This window comes from Ursus arctos, unplaced genomic scaffold, assembly GCF_023065955.2.
Source record: "Ursus arctos isolate Adak ecotype North America unplaced genomic scaffold, UrsArc2.0 scaffold_30, whole genome shotgun sequence".
NCBI classification, from domain to species: domain Eukaryota; kingdom Metazoa; phylum Chordata; class Mammalia; order Carnivora; family Ursidae; genus Ursus; species Ursus arctos.
Genome location: NW_026622986.1, coordinates 36,097,055 through 36,112,665, shown reverse-complemented (window position 1 = coordinate 36,112,665; position 15,611 = coordinate 36,097,055). Strand labels below are relative to the sequence as shown.

The following is a 15,611-nucleotide window of genomic DNA, read 5'->3' as shown; positions in this document are numbered from 1 at the left end:
CTCTCCGCAGGAGGCTCTGCCCCCGAACGTCTCCGGAGGGTCGGCCACAGAAACCTTAGAAAGTAGCGCCCACGGCTTGTTCTTCTCCAGGAACAAAACCCCTCCGTCCCCTCCGTCCGACCATCCCTGACGCTCCAGGCCGTCCGTGATGCCAAGCATGACATCCGGTGCCCGGCCGGCCATGTCGTCAGCTGCTCCTGCCGTGTCAGAGGGTCCGTGTTCATCCACGGCTCTCCTGGTGCTTGCTGGTCCCGTGACTGGGGCCAGGCCACAGACGCAAGTGCCTAAATGCTACTCAAACAGGGATTCTCTCCCCTTTGAAGGTGTAAAAGGTGTAATGTATCATGTCCAAGTAACTTCTCAGAGGGTAAAGTAGGTTTGTTCTAAAGCCTAGAAGTTACTGTTTGGAAATGTCTATGCCCCTGCAACAGATTACTTAGACTCTTCAAAGCCAAACTTCTGAGTCATGAAATGACCCAGTGGGACTGTGAAGTGGGGGAGCTGGCAGGGTGCGGAGCACGCATGGTCGTCTCTGCCCTCGGCCTCCCGGAGGGCGGCCAGCACATGGCTCCAACCTGGATTCTCCTTCCACAGCAGAGTCTCAAACGAGGCCCACAGAGACCAGGGGGACTCCAAGTGGGACACGGTTACGGGAACGCGGGCGAGCCCCTCTCGGTCTCAGCACACTGCACTTGGAACATCTGTGTGGTGCTGTCCAACGCGTTACAGGACACTTTTAGCCACACCCCTGGCCTCCATCCCTGGGACACCAGCCATACCACTCTCCAAACTATGCTCATCAGACATGGCCTGACGTCCGTGGGGCCTAAGAGCCCTGCCGGGATGCCCGGTGTGAGTCAGGGGTGGTACTCCCCGGACTGGCTGGTGCACGCACGGCCTGCCGGGACCCTCCTCAGCCTCCACAACCCACTCCCCAACACACATGCAGGAGTCGGTGTCACCTAGGAACACGCTCGGGCCGCCCGCGCAGTCGGGCGAGTTTCCCCCACGCACTGACTGTGACCGCTAACTCCGTGCTTCCCTTCACTGAACAGCAGGCTGGCCCACGTTGGCGGGCGAGCAGAGGAGGAGACACAGTGTCTGGCCGTTGCAATGCATTCACCAAGCACCTGCTAGTCGTTTGCGGGAGACCCCTGCTATCAGGGTTCATGCTCCGTGTCCCATCACATAAACGAGCGGGCATCTCTGTAGTTACCAGACAGAAGCTACTCAATGGGGAACCTCGGGCTTTTTGGTAGGTCCTCCAGGCAGGGGCAGAAATTCCTTGAAAGGTTCCCATTTTGCTCGCACCTCCACCTCCTTCCCCCGCTGAGGAAAACCTACAAACGCTCACCTTTCGTTCTTGCCCAGGGCTGCCTAGGAAGCCGCACAGAGGGTACCTTCACGCGTGTTCTAATTTTTCATGGAAACACCTTTACACAGTATTTCAGTTCCCGTAAAGAAATGTGGGCAGGGTGCTGGAAGCTGTAAAAGGTGCAACACGGTGCCCAGCTGAAACGGTGATGGAAGGAGCCACGGGCTTCTGGTCAGACCATCAGAGACGCAACTCCAGTCACCCGTGCCCGCTCTGCAACAGTCTTCGCTTGCGTCAAAGCGCAAAGTGGACTGCCCCGCTGGGAACCACACAGACGTGGAGAGAGTCACGGTTCAAGCCAACTGGGGCAGCACTCCTGCTTTAGTCACGGGCAACCGTGCTCGCAGCGGACAGACACCGCGCTCCTTCCCTCACGAGACAGCCCTTGCACGCTGCATAACCAAGAAACAAACCCACCAGCGCACCGTACCTGTCGTGTCTCAGAGCTCGCATATCAACATAGACGGTGGTTGGGTCAGGTCCCGAGGTCCCCTGCAAGCAAGGACACAGCGCGGTTAAGTCAAGGTACCGTGGGAGGCATATGGGTCTCTGCTTCCTACCAGTTAGCGAGAATTTCTTTGATAAAATCTCAAACTGAACAAAAACTAAAAAGCACTAAACCCACACCTCTCTCCGAGATACCTGCTGGTTTGCAGTTTGATAACCTCAGCTCTGAAAGGAGCATCTTGGTAGGATTATGCTGAATTTTCACACGGCCTGACTGTCAATCATGTTTACAAAAATAAGAAAGAAAAAGAGGCGTGCCACACGTCTTGCCCAATAAAAAAAGGCTGAAGCTGCCAAGATGTCTGGCTAGCAGGTTGTCAAGGATAGGAGGCATCGTTTGCTGAGAAGTTCCTACTACATGCATCCCAAAAGGTGTGTTTTTAGAGGTCAAGATACTGAAGCCGAACATGGGACTCGGACTGACAGCCCGAGAAGGAAGAGATAAGAGATAATTATCTTGTTGCTTTTAGCTCGGCCTCTGCCTTGGCTTTCCTCCAGCCCAGGGAGGTTATTTTTGTCTCTGACACAGGTCAGGGAGGTGGTGTGTTTATCAACGGTACAGTCAGCCCGGAAGCACTCCATGACTGAGCTCCTGAACACTGGGGTGCAGAAATCTGGTCTCATCACCACAAATCCCTTCAAAACATGCTGGGTTAACTTGTGACTAAGGATTTCCCTCCACGTAAGAGCAATGCAATTAAAGCTACTTATAAAAACTAAAATTCTAGCTCTATTTCTTGGGAAGGCTATGTGATCCCTCAGGTAGAAAAAGATGGAGCCCAAAACAAATTTCCAAAAACGGACAGCGCCCCTCACAATTTAGTTGAAGAACTCTGCCAAAATTCTTCAGGAGAGAATCTTCATCTTGTATCATAAAAGAGTAAGATACAGACAGCTTCCTTAACGCAGGCTGCCCTGTGCAACACTCCTGGTCACCGCTCTCTTTCCACGAGGACGGAGAACAGCGCGTGCCGTCAGCCTCTCTGTGGAAGCCTGCACCCCGTGTTACGCAAAGAACGTTCTCTCCAACCCATGGCTACTCAAGGAGCCGGTTACAGACTAGCCCTGAGGGGAGAACTGGTCTGATGTTCTGAGTAATGCAAAACACATAACCACAGAAGGCCAATTAAAAAGTAAACAAATCAGAAAACGGGTCACCAAACATGGGAAGTGAAGTCAAACGGACAGGACCCCAAACTGGCAGAGAAACCACTGGCAGTGCGTAATGGAAGTGTCTGTCGTGAGCACGTGACGTTCCAAGAGGTCTGAGAGCACGTCGTGCTGGGCGCCAGTCCTCCCACCTCGGCCCGCACCCCCAGCCAGTCTCCGCACTCAACTTCTAGTGTGTCCCAGTGCCGGAGGCTGACGAGACGGTGGTGAGTGGGGGCACTGGTGTGGATGAAGAGGAAGGTCCCCTACCTGCTCGGCCAGCTTCCACAGCCTGTGGGGCTACAGCAGCAGGGCGGGGGACGAGAAGAAAGGAGAGAACACCAGACCAACAGAACCACAGATAAGCGACACACAGACACGCAAACAAAACACCCAACAATTAAAATGGGATGAGGAAGAGGGAGGAGAATGCAAAAAGCAGGGAACAAAGTAAAAAGAAGGTCAAACACAATGTCGAACATGGAAATCGTTAAAATCAATCACTGTACCATTAAAGGCTAAAAAAAAAAAATCTTAGATGTCAACAAACCCACAGAGCAACGGAAGAGAGCAACAGATGACTGTCTTGGACATACAGACCCCGGCGACCTCCGCAACACACGAGGTCGACCGTACCGCCCGGCAGTTTAACTGCATGACCCTTGCAGTCCCTTTTCTTTTCAGAGGGAAGCAGGGACTGTGGAATTTACTGGCCGAACTGTTGAACGTTTCCTCACTGAAATACAATTGCTCCTTCAACAGTACGTGTTTAAACGAGGCAGGTCTGCCTACATGTGGACTGTTTCTGAGAAACTCTTCCCTTTGACTCTAACGGTAGTTTTGTTTGTCTAGTTCACGTTACCGCAAGAATGCGGTGTGTCACACATATAACACACAAAGTAGGTGTGAGTTGGCAACTTATGTCATCACTAAGGCTCTGGTCAACAGTGGGCTGTTAGTAAAGTTTCTGGGAAGTCAGAAATTCCTTCTATGTGGGTTTTCCACCGTGCGGGGGTCAGTGCCCCTAAGCCCCACGCTGCCCAAGGTCAGCTGTAGTTCCAAGTCTCTGATGACAATGATGAAGGACCGCCTGGACGCCTTCACATCTATAATTAGGGTCCCCATCCCGGCTCTCCCACAGGAGAACGTACAAGAGAAGGCACCCAAGTACATCTGAAGCATGAAGGAACCAAGCCCTGGGCTTGCACACGGTCCAGGGAGCGGCGTGAGCACGTGACCCGTGTCACTGAGCACGTGCCCGTGTCACCCCGAACACGAGCAGGGACCTCCCCCTCGCGAGCACGTGCCCGTGTCACCCGCACGCGAGCAGGGACCCCCCCCTCGTGAGCACACGCCCGTGTCACCCCGCATGCGAGCAGGGACCTCCCCCTCGCGAGCACGTGCCCGTGTCACCCCGCACGTGAGCAGGGACCCCCCCCTCGTGAGCATGCACCTGTGTCACCCCGCACGTGAGCAGGGACCTCCCCCTCACGAGCACGCACCCGTGTCAGCCCGCACAGGAGGAGGGACCCCCCCCTCGTGAGCAGGTGCCCGTGTCAGCCCCTCAAAGACGCTTCCTTCTAGTGTGTTCTCATCTTCCATGGTTTTGGGGCCCACCTCCATCCCTCTTAAATTACTGAAGTTGGTGCGCCAGAAACACTCCAAAAAGCACCTGGGGTCAGGTCCCTAGAGGGCATGTGTTTCCCCAGGTGAGCAACGGATTGATTCCAGTCCTTCCGGAAGCGCTGTCCGGGGGCACTGGATGAGGGACCGATGCTGGCGCCAGCCCCGACCCCACAGCCACCCGGTCCAGGCGCACCGCAGCGAGGACAGCCGCAATATCAAGCTGTCTGCTGGGTTTCACCTCTGCGTGCTGACACCCAACGCCAGACGGAGATGCTACCACTGCTCAGCCGGGAGTCCAGCCTTTACGAACAGCAAGGGTTCCAGATTTAGAATGAGGTTCCATCCCTCTGTCACCGCCTTCACGTTGCTAACTAGTAACTATGGCAACCGCTCCCTGGTGGGGAGCTGCAGCGGGACACGAGGGAGCAGGCTCAGGGAAGGGCTGCACTCGGAAGGTACACGGGACTTTGTAACTGGACCTATTCAAGCCCAACGCAAGGTTTTCAGTAATTCCCTTCATGACCCTTGAATCCCGGATATTCCAAATATTAACTGGAACAAAGTAAGCCCCTGTTTTCTCTAAATTAATTCACAGATTTCGTTGTGATGGCTCAAGGCATTATCTCAGAGAAAAACATGCACGACTAGGAATAAATTTCCCAACGCGAAGGTACACGGAAGGGACAACTCAGCATCTGGAGCAAAACCCGTCCGTTGCGTTGATAAGGGTTACACGAAGGAGGAGGAAGGGGTTAATATGGAGGTGTTTCCAAACTTGAAAAATCCCAAGGTACAAAAAATTGGGATTTCAAGATACATATGAGGGAGTGTGTATTTAACAAAATGTCCTCACTTGCACAAAACTTCGTTTGACAAAGAATGTAAGCTGGAGTTTCTTTAAAGAAGGAGAGCCCTAATGCATAAAAGTGCCCCCAAGTATTTAAAGATCATCATCTATTTGCAAAAAGGAGCAGCAGCAAAGAAAATTCAGTGTAAAGTTCAGCTGTGCAATAAATAGGTTGCGTACGGACACATTCATACTAAAAATCATCTTGTCTTTGGTGTAAAAGTACTATGTCAGTTAGGCACTAAACAGCTCTTGAACACAGAAGTTACATTTAAATCTCAGCTGAAGATGTACAGACTCACATCTGAAACAGCACAGAAAATCCAACACAGTACCTGGAACTCCTCAGCCCGGGGCCTGGCCAACCAGCGACTGCCACGCTACCGAGTTAGCACGGCCCAGGACCAGCTCGCAGCACCGTAAGCTCACGGAACGAATCCCTGAGTGGGAATGTGCGCGGGAAAGCCACAATCCCAAAGTACTGATGTTGGGCTATCTACTGTGCTGCGTGTTGGGGGAGTCGAGGGAGTTCTCCATAAACGGGGGTCAGGGGAGGCGGTGTCCCCCAGGGCGGGTTATGGGGAGCACGCAGCAGCCTCTGGGCGCACGGGCTCGTCGCTGGCCACGTCGGCAGCTGCGCTGGGAGCAGTGGTCCTGCCTGCAGGACTCAAGCCAGGTTCTCTGGTGGTCCCAGCAGGTCTGTGTATTACCCAGGATCTTTTCACCGTCTTAACTAACGTATAATTTACAGACAACAAAATGCAGATTTTTCACATTTGGCTGCATGAATTTGGACAATCGTACACACCCCTGTAACTACCGCCCCAAATAGCATATAAAAAGTCCCTCACCCCAGACCCCAAAAGCCGACCGCTTTGTGATTTCTACCACCACCGACTAATGTACTATCAGACTTCGTATAAAACAACAGGGCGTGTACTCGCTTGTGCTGGCTTTCACGGAACACGATGACCCTGGAATCCACACGTGATGTGGGCAGCAGCAGCTCGCCCCCCGCGTTCTGGGAAGTGTCCTGCCGTGTGGACAGGTCATCACGCACTGTTCCACCTGCTGCTGTGGGCATTTGGGCGACTGCCAGTCTGGGCTGGCACGACAATGCTTGTTCAGGTACGTTCGTAGGCAGGTTTCCCTTCGGGTGCACATACCCTGACACGCTGGCTCGCAGGGCTGACATGCACAGAACTTTGTAAGAAACGGTTAAATCCGTCCCCAAACTGGCAGTGATCTTCAGCACCAGTTAGTGCTGTCAGCCTTGTTGCTCTTAATTCTTCTGGGAGGTGAGAAGTGGAATCACTCATTTTTTTTCAAAGTGAAAATCACGATTTCAATGGAGTACATGTTGTGCTTTGACTCATTTTGGGAGCTAATCAGCAAACGGAGGAAGACCCTCCAGGACCTGCACTTGCCTGCTCTATTTGTCCTAACGGTGGGCATGTGCTGCCCACGCAAGCACGCCCTGCGACGCTCGTCAGCATTTCGGGATAACTACAGATGGCGAGCACATTCATGTGCTGCTTGGTCCTCTCTAGGTCTCCTGTGAAGTGTATAGTCAAGTCTTTTGCGGATCTGTCAAATATGTTATTACAAATATATTTTCCCAAATCTGTTTTTTCTATTAATGTTCTTAAACATATTAATTTTAATTTTGATAAAGTTGTTTATCATGTTTTCCTTTCACGCTTAGTGCCCTGAGAAATCTTTGCATAACCCAAGTCATGAAGATAGTTTTCGTAGTATTTCCTGGAAGATTTATTCTAAACCCTTCATCACACACATTCAGGTCCATGATCCGCCTAGAACTGATTTTCGCGTATTCTATGAGGAAGGGACTGAGGCTACTTACACCTATCTCAATCTTCAGTTGTCCCAAGACATTTGCCAAAAATCCTTTTCTTTCCCTATTCCATGGACTTGGTGACACGGGTCTGTTTCCGGATTCATTTTTGTTCAGGTTTGCTTTTGTGGTTTTTGCTTTTCTCTGTGGGTCTCTCGGAAAGCCAAAATCACACCGTCTTGATTATCACAGTTTCATAGGGAGCTTCAAAATCAGGTGCCTAAATCCTTCAACACTGTTCTTTTTCAAGACTGGTTATTCTTTTTTGCAATTCCATAACAACTTCAGAACCATTTTGTCAATTTCCTCAGGACAAGCCTTCTTAGATTTTAGTTGGGACTGATCTGTTTTGGGGGAAAAAGTCATCTTGAAACTACTAACTCATTGGTTGAGCGTCTGTCTGCCTTTGGATCAGGTCATGATCCCAGGGTCCCGGGATCCAGCCCAGGGTTGGGCTCCCTGCTCAGGGGGGATTCGGCTTCTCCTTCTCCCTCTGCCCCTCCCGCTGCTCATGTTCTCTCAAATAAATAAATCTTTAAAAAAGTGCTGACTCATCCACTCCATGACTATGACACATCCATTCATTTATTAGGATTTCATTTCTTTCAGCAATATTTTGTGATTTTGATGCATACCTTTACGTGCACCTTTCATTCTTAAGTACTTGGAAGTTTTTGGGTATTATCGTAAATGGCATTTAAAAAATTTCATTTTCTGGGGCGCCTGGGTGGCACAGCGGTTAAGCGTCTGCCTTCGGCTCAGGGCGTGATCCCGGCGATCTGGGATCGAGCCCCACATCAGGCTCTTCTGCTAGGAGCCTGCTTCTTCCTCTCCCACTCCCCCTGCTTGTGTTCCCTCTCTCGCTGGCTGTCTCTCTCTGTCAAATAAATAAATAAAATCTTTAAAAAAAAAAATTTCATTTTCTGGCTGTTCATTACTACTCTGTAGAAATATCATTTACTTTTATTTTACTTTAAATCCAGTATAGTTAACATATAGTGTTATATTAGTTTCAGGTGCACAACGTGGGGATTCAACAATTCTGTGCATTCCTCAGTGCACATCAAGGTAAGGGTGCTCTCAACCCCCCTCACTCATCCACCCCCCTCACCCCCCCGTGCGAAACATCAGTTTGTTTTCTATGTTTAGGATTCCGTGTTTCGGTTTGTCTCTTTTTTGTTTTGTTTCTTAAATTCCACACATGAGCTTTGAAATCCTATGGCATTGGTCTTTCTCGGACTTATTTCACTCAGCATAGTACACTCTAACCCATCCACATTGTTGCAAATGGCAGGAGTTCATGCTTTTTTACACTGGAGTAATAGTCCATTGTGTATACACACACACACACACACACACCCCACATCTTCTTTACTCATTTACTGATGGAAACTTGGGCTGTTTCCGTATTCTGGCTACTGTAGATAATGCTGCCATAAATACAGGGGTGCATAGGAATACAATTTTTATGTATAAACTTTTTTAAAAAAGGTTTTATTTACTCATTTGAGAGAGCAAGAGACAAAGAGAGAATACAGAGGCAGAGGGAGAGGGAGCAGTAGAGTCCCGATGCGGGGCTCGATCCCAGGACCCCAGGATCATGACCTGAGCCGAAGGCAGATGCTTCACCGACTGAGCCCCCCAGGCGCCCGATGTATAAACTTTTAATTTTGGGCTATTCCTAACTTTGCATATTTGTAATTGTGGTTTTAGTTGCAAGGTTTTTGTGTGCACTATCGGGCGGTCTGCAAGTAACAAGCCTTACTTCTCCATTTGCACTACTGGTACCGCTCCTGTTTGTCTTACCACATTGGCTAGGACTTCAGCACAATGCTGACGCTCCTGATCTCGGAACAAGCTCTCAACGTGGACCGCGACAGTGAGGTTCCAGCTTCCTGTACGTGTCTTCCCTCAGACTGAAGAAGCTCCGTCTTCCTAGCTATCCTGTGAACGAGGGGTTTCTCGCATCTGTCGCTACGTCGTACAATCGTATTGTTTTTCTCCTTCATTCTGTTTTAATATGATAAACAGGCTGAGTTTTTACACGATGCCGCCACTCTGCACTCCCGAGCGACGACGTACGTGGCCGTGGCGCACTACGCTAGTATTTTGCTCAGGACTTTTTTCACATGGGATACTGACCTGGATTTTTAGTTTCTGGGCATTTTTGTCAGAGACTGGTGTCTAGGTTATGCTCACTTCCTAACACATGTTGGAGGTGTACCCTTTTCCTCTATCTCCTGAACAAGTTTTTACAGGATTGGTATTTTCCCGGTGACACCATCTGGGCCTGGAGGGTTCCTTTTTCTCTCCTGTGAAGGTTTTGGATTATGGATTCAATTTCTTTCATATCTACATGAAACTACCTTCTGCATCCCTGGTAGTATTCTTTGTTCTGAAATTAATATTGCTTGATATTCAGCTCTCTGTTAAGATTAGTACGGTACAACTTTTCTGTCCTTACACTCCATCTATTTGTGTCTTCATGTTTCAAGTGAGTTTGTCATATGGTACGTATAGTTAGGTTTTGCATATTAAAAATCCAATCTCATGATCTCTGCATCTTAGTTGGGGTGTTTAGACCATTTGTATGTATTGAATTATTGATGTGGTTGTGTTTAAATCGATCTTTTTAAAAATTCACCCTACCTGTATTTTTGCCCCTCTTTCCAGACTTCTGTATTTAGTAATGTTTCATAGGTCCACTTTATCTCCCTTGCTGGCTTATTAGTTTATTAGCTACTTAACGAAAACAAATCTGGGGTCACGTTCAGGTTTTTAGCACACACCTTTATCACAGCCTACCTGCAAGTGTTATTACACCACTTTTTGCATGGCACATACCCCTTGTGATAGTGTATTTCCATCTCGCTCCTCCCCACCTCTTCGTCATACAGTAGACTTCTACACATTATAAACCCCACGCTGTATTACCATTTTTGTCCAAGCCATCAATCATCTTGTGAAGAGATTTAAAAAGTGCTACAGATCTTACATGTTGATCTATGCCGCTGCCATTTCCGGTTCTACTCATTCATCGTGTAGATCCAGACTTCAGTCTGGTACCATTTCTCTTCTGCTTAAAGGGTTTCCGTTAATATTTCTTCCTCTGTCTGTAAGCTGACGGTAAATGCTCAGGTTTTTGTTGTTGTTGTTGTTGTTGTGGATAAAAAAGTCTTTCTTTTATTTTTGTTTGTTCTCTATTGTTTTATTTTTTTAATAATTTTCATTTTGTTATGTTAGTCACCATACAGTACATCCCCAGTTTTTAAAAAAGTCTTTCTATAGCCTGTGCTCTTGAAAGATATCTCCACTGAGTGTAAAACTCTAGTTGACAACTCTTTTCTTTCAGTAGTTAAAGATGTCCTCTGCTGTCTTCTTCCTCACATCACTGCTGATAAGGAATATGAAATGATCCCTATCTTTGCTCCTCTGCATGTAACTTGACTTCTTTTTCACCCAACTGCTTTTAAGACAGTCCCTGTATCACTAGTTTTGAGCAACTTAGGCAGTTTCCTTCACGTTATGTTGGAAGTAGGTGAATTTTCAGACTGTGGGTTTATCGTTTCATCAAATTTAAAATAGCTCTTCTATTTTAAAGAAGATATCCCTTCTTCCTCTAGCCCTTCTTCCGCTGTTTTGGGGACTCCAGGCACCTGTATACTCAGTCACCTGAAGTTCTCCACAATTCAATGATGCTCTTACCATTAACATTTTTTCTATGTTTTATTTTGCAAAGTTTCTATTGCTATGTCTTTAAGTTCACCAATATTTTCTCCTGCCATCAATTCCATCATTGTATTTTTCATCACAAATATTGTAGTTTTCACTTCTAGAAGTTCAACTTGTTTTTCCCCCTCTCTTTAACATTCCATTTTCTTCTTAATTTTATGATTATCTGGAATACAGTTAAAATAACTCTTTCAGTATCCTTGTCTATAAATTTAACATCTGTATCAGTTTAGTTCAGTTTTGGTTGACTGATATTTCTCCTCGTTGTGGCTATTTACCTGTTTCTTGGTATGCCGGGTAATTTTTGATAGTATGTCAGACATTGTAAATTTGACCTTCCTGGGTGCTGGATATTTTTGTACTCCTGTAAATATTCTTGAGTTTTGTTCTAAGTCAAATTACTTGGAGAGATCTTGATCTTCCTGGTTCTTGATTTTAATATTTGTTAGGTGGGCCCTGAGCAGTGCCTCATGAATTAGGAGATTTCTAGTCTGGCTGCTGGGAACAAGCAGTATTCACTCCAGCCCTTTTGGTGGTTCTTTTTGTGGCTTTGAGTAGTTTTCTAACATGAATTGATGCAGACTGGTGTTCAGCATATCAAACCCTTGAGGAGGGTCCTCTAGGGATCTCCAGAGCTCTACGTGTCTGACTCTTCCTTCTGTAGCACCCTGTTCTGTGAACGCTAGCCACCTCTCGTCTCCTCAGACTCGGCTCCATTTCCTCAACTCAAAGAGCTCGCCAGGCTGCAGTAACCTAGAGAAATCACAGGGCTAACCATGCTTTTCTCGGGGCTTTTCCTTCTTTGTCATTTGACACTTAGGGTCATGCTTTATGAATTTGACCATTCTTTATTTGTTTCAGGGAAGAGGATAAATCTGGTCCTTGTTAATCCATCTTGGCCAACAGCAGAAGACCCTAGCCCTATTCCATGTAATTTTTCCCCTCCCTCCATCACTCATCTCTCGGATGTATTTAGGTGTAATTTGCATGCAATAAAATTCATCCTTAAGTTTACAGGTTGACTGACTTGGATAAATGTATAGTCATGTAACCACCACCACAATCAGGATATAGAAAATCTTTATCACCCCAAAAGTCCCCTCCTGCCTCTTTGCTGTCAATTCCCTCCCCTGGCCCTCAGCACCTGGCAACACTGATCTGACTGTTGTACCTACAGTTTTGCCTTACCCAGAATATCATACAAACACACTCACACTGTATGCGGACCTCTGTGTCTGCTTCCCTCACCCAGAAAATGGTTCCTGAGGTCCAGTCATGCTGTTCCCTGCAGGAGTAGTCTATCCCTCCCACAACTGAATAGCATGTCATTGCATGAAAAGAGTACAACCTGCCTTCCACTCACAGGTAATGGATATGTAGCTGTTTCCAGTTCCTGGTGACTATGAATGAACGAAGCTGCTGTACACACTTGTGTGTTGGCCCCTGGGGGGATGTACACCTTCACTTCTCTTGGGTGAACACCCAGGAAAGAATTGCTGGGTCATACGGCAAGTTGTGTTTAACAATATAAGAAACTCACAAACTGCTCTCCAAAGTTGCTGTGCTGTCCCACATCCCCAAGAGTGATGCATGAGGCTTCAAAATTGCCCCATTCCCTGCCAGCACGTGGTATCATTAGTCTGCCTCTCTCTTTATTAGTGATCTGTATTGCTAGCAGTTAACCAAATTTATTAACTTTTGTAAAGAATCAACTTTTCACTCTATTGAGTTTTCCATTTGTCTATTTTCTATTTAACTCATTTCCATATTTATTTTTATTTTCTCCAACTCTGGACTTGAATTTTTGCTTTTTCCTAGATTTTTTTCTTGAGGTGGAAGTTTAAATAGATTTTACACTCTCTTCCTTCCTAATCCAAACATTTACTGCTGAGCCCTACTTTAGGAGCAAGCAACAAAATTTGATATGCTGTGTTTTCATTAAAATCCTTTTAAAGTATTTTCTTATCTTCCTCATGATTTCCTTTTTTATTCATGGGTTATTCAGAAGTGTTGTTTAATTTCCAAATATTTAGGGATTTTCTGGCCATCCTACTGTTATTACTAGTTTAATTACATCACACAGAATATACTGTGTAATTGTGGTCATTTAATATTCACTGAGAATTGTTTTATAGTCTTTCTTCGGGAATTTTTCATGTTTGACAAAAATGTCAACGCTACACGTATTGGTGTCTGAGTCTGCGTGGGCTGCCGTCACAAAATACCATAGCCTGTGTGCCTTAACAGAGATTTATTTCCTCACGGTTCCAGAAGCTAGAAGCCTGAGAGCAAGGAACCAGCACAGTTGGGTTCTGGTGAGCACTCTCTTCTGGGCTTGCTGACAGCTGCCTTCTTGCTGTGTGTTCACATGGCTGTTCCTCGCTGTGTGTGCCTGGAGAGCGCGACCCTGATTTCCCTCCTTCTTCTTATGACGACACAGGTCCCCAACCTCTATGACCTCTTTTAACCTTTATTACCTTTTTATGGGCGCTATGTCTCATGTCACGGTGGGGTTAAGGCTTTAACATATGAATTTTGCAGGGACATAATCCAGTCCACAGCAGTAGAGTGTTCTTACATGTCAGTTACATCAAGTTAGGCAACAGTGTTGTTAAGGTCTCCAACTATGACTGAATCTCTCTTTTTTCCTTTTGAATTCTGTCAATTTAGCTTCACATATTTTGAAGCTCACTTTTGAGGTGCAGATGCATCTAGGATTTTTATGTTCTACTGGTGAACTGACCCTTTAATCATCATGCAATGGATACCCTCACTTTCAGTAACCTTCACATCGCACATGTCTGTTACTAATACCGCACACCGGTCATCTTCTGCTGACTTTGTGTTTACTTTCAGCATGTCAATACCCTCATAGGTAAGGTTTCTTGTAAACACATACAGTTGAATCTTTTTAGCCTGACAATCTCTGCCTTTTAATTGCCTGTTTAGTTAACTTACTTTTAATGCAATTATTGGTATGATTGGCTATTTGCCCCTTTTGTTTTTGTTCCTCCTTTCTCCCCCACCCCCAAAACAGAATATTTTAGGTACCGTATTTTATCTTAATTGACCTTTTTTTAGTGGTTGATGTAGAGATTGAAATTTGCATAATTTATCACAATCCATCTTCACATAATGTGCTTTATAAGCATGAAGGGCAGCGTATTTCCATCCACCTCCCTGTCTGCCCTGAGGTTTGTCACCTCACGAGCCACTTCTACTCATGCTACAAATGCCTCAATTGTCTTTTTTTTGCTTTGAATGGTTAATAGTCTTTAAAGAAATTTAAAATATTTATATATCTATACATCGCTAGAAAAATTTTAAAATGTTTCCTTGTGTTTACCTTTTCTAGCATTCTTTGCTTCTTCCTACAGATCTGACCTGCCTCACGGGCTTTCTTCCCTCCATCCCAGCAGCTCAGCCTTTCCCGTAGTGTGTGCAGTCTGCTGCTGCTGGAGTCTCTTGGCGTTGCCCTGTCTACAAATACCAGCTCTTGTTTTCCCATAGGGTATTTTTGCTGGATAAGCATTCTTTTAGCACTTTGTGTGGATCACTCCACTGTGTTCTCACTTCTGTTGTTTCTGTCATTTTTATTGTTCTCCTCCGTGCACTGTATCTTTATTTTTTTAGCTGCTTGAAGACCACTCCTAATTTGGCTTTCAGCATTTTGAGAAGGATTCAGCTAGGTTTGTTTTTATTTACTCTACCTGGAGCTCACAGATATGTTGAGTCTGCAGGCTTACACCTCTCATCGGTGCTCATCACTATGTCTTCAAACTGTTCTCTGTCCCAGTCCCCTCACCCTCCCCTCTTGGGACCCTACTACATGTATGGCAGACAACTTGGTATCACCCCAGAGATCTCACAAGTCTGTGAGATCACTTTACATTCTTTCCTTCTCTCCTGTGTTTCTGTTTGCAGAGCTTCTACTGATGGGACCTGACGTTCGCTCACCAGTCCTCTCCCCGCCGCATCTGGTCTACAACAGGAACCACGAGGAATCTTGTTTCCGCGTCTGCAGCTTTCATTTCTGGCATTTCCATTTGGTTCTTTTTTGTGCTTTTTATCTTTTAATGATATCCCCACCTCTTCATGCAAGGCGCATACCTCTTCAACTACACCCTTTAACATATGTGTCCTAGTTATCTCAGAGTTTCTGGCAATTCCAGCATGCCTACTCTGTTTCGGACTGTTTCTGCATTCTTCTTGTGCCCATGTCTTACATTTCCTTTGCTGTCTTTTAGTTTTTTTACTGTAAGGCAAACACCGTGTTTAAAAGACCAGTGGAGACTGAAGTAAAAAGCATGCACTGCCAAAAAGGGCACCTCCTTCTCTGGTCTCGTTCAGGTGTCCCAGCGATCTGTGCTATCTGTAGGCGGCCAGGGCTCTCCAAGAGCTCCACTGAGATGCCAGTCAATGCTGGCTTCATGGCTGTGGGCAGGATCAGGAGTTTGGATCTGAGACTCTGGATACCAGCTTTTTGCCTGACAAGGTGGTTTTCCCTTCTCTCCAGCCTC

At 46.6% G+C, this 15,611-nt stretch overlaps 1 protein-coding gene across 6 annotated transcripts in view; it reads right to left on the bottom strand.

The window, feature by feature from the left end:
* DIP2C (disco interacting protein 2 homolog C) overlaps positions 1-15,611 on the bottom strand; it is a 395,318-nt gene that overhangs the window by 22,683 nt on the left and 357,024 nt on the right. For 4 of the 6 annotated variants that reach the window (XM_026478673.4, XM_026478675.4, XM_044392069.3 and 1 more), the window contains 2 exons: positions 3,302-3,331; positions 1,806-1,867 (listed from right to left, as the gene is read on the bottom strand). In XM_026478673.4, the coding sequence (XP_026334458.2) occupies positions 1,806-1,867; positions 3,302-3,331 (92 nt within the window). The remainder of the gene's footprint in view (positions 1-1,805; positions 1,868-3,301; positions 3,332-15,611) is intronic. The other 2 variants (XM_026478674.4, XM_026478676.4) reach the window with 1 other exon arrangement.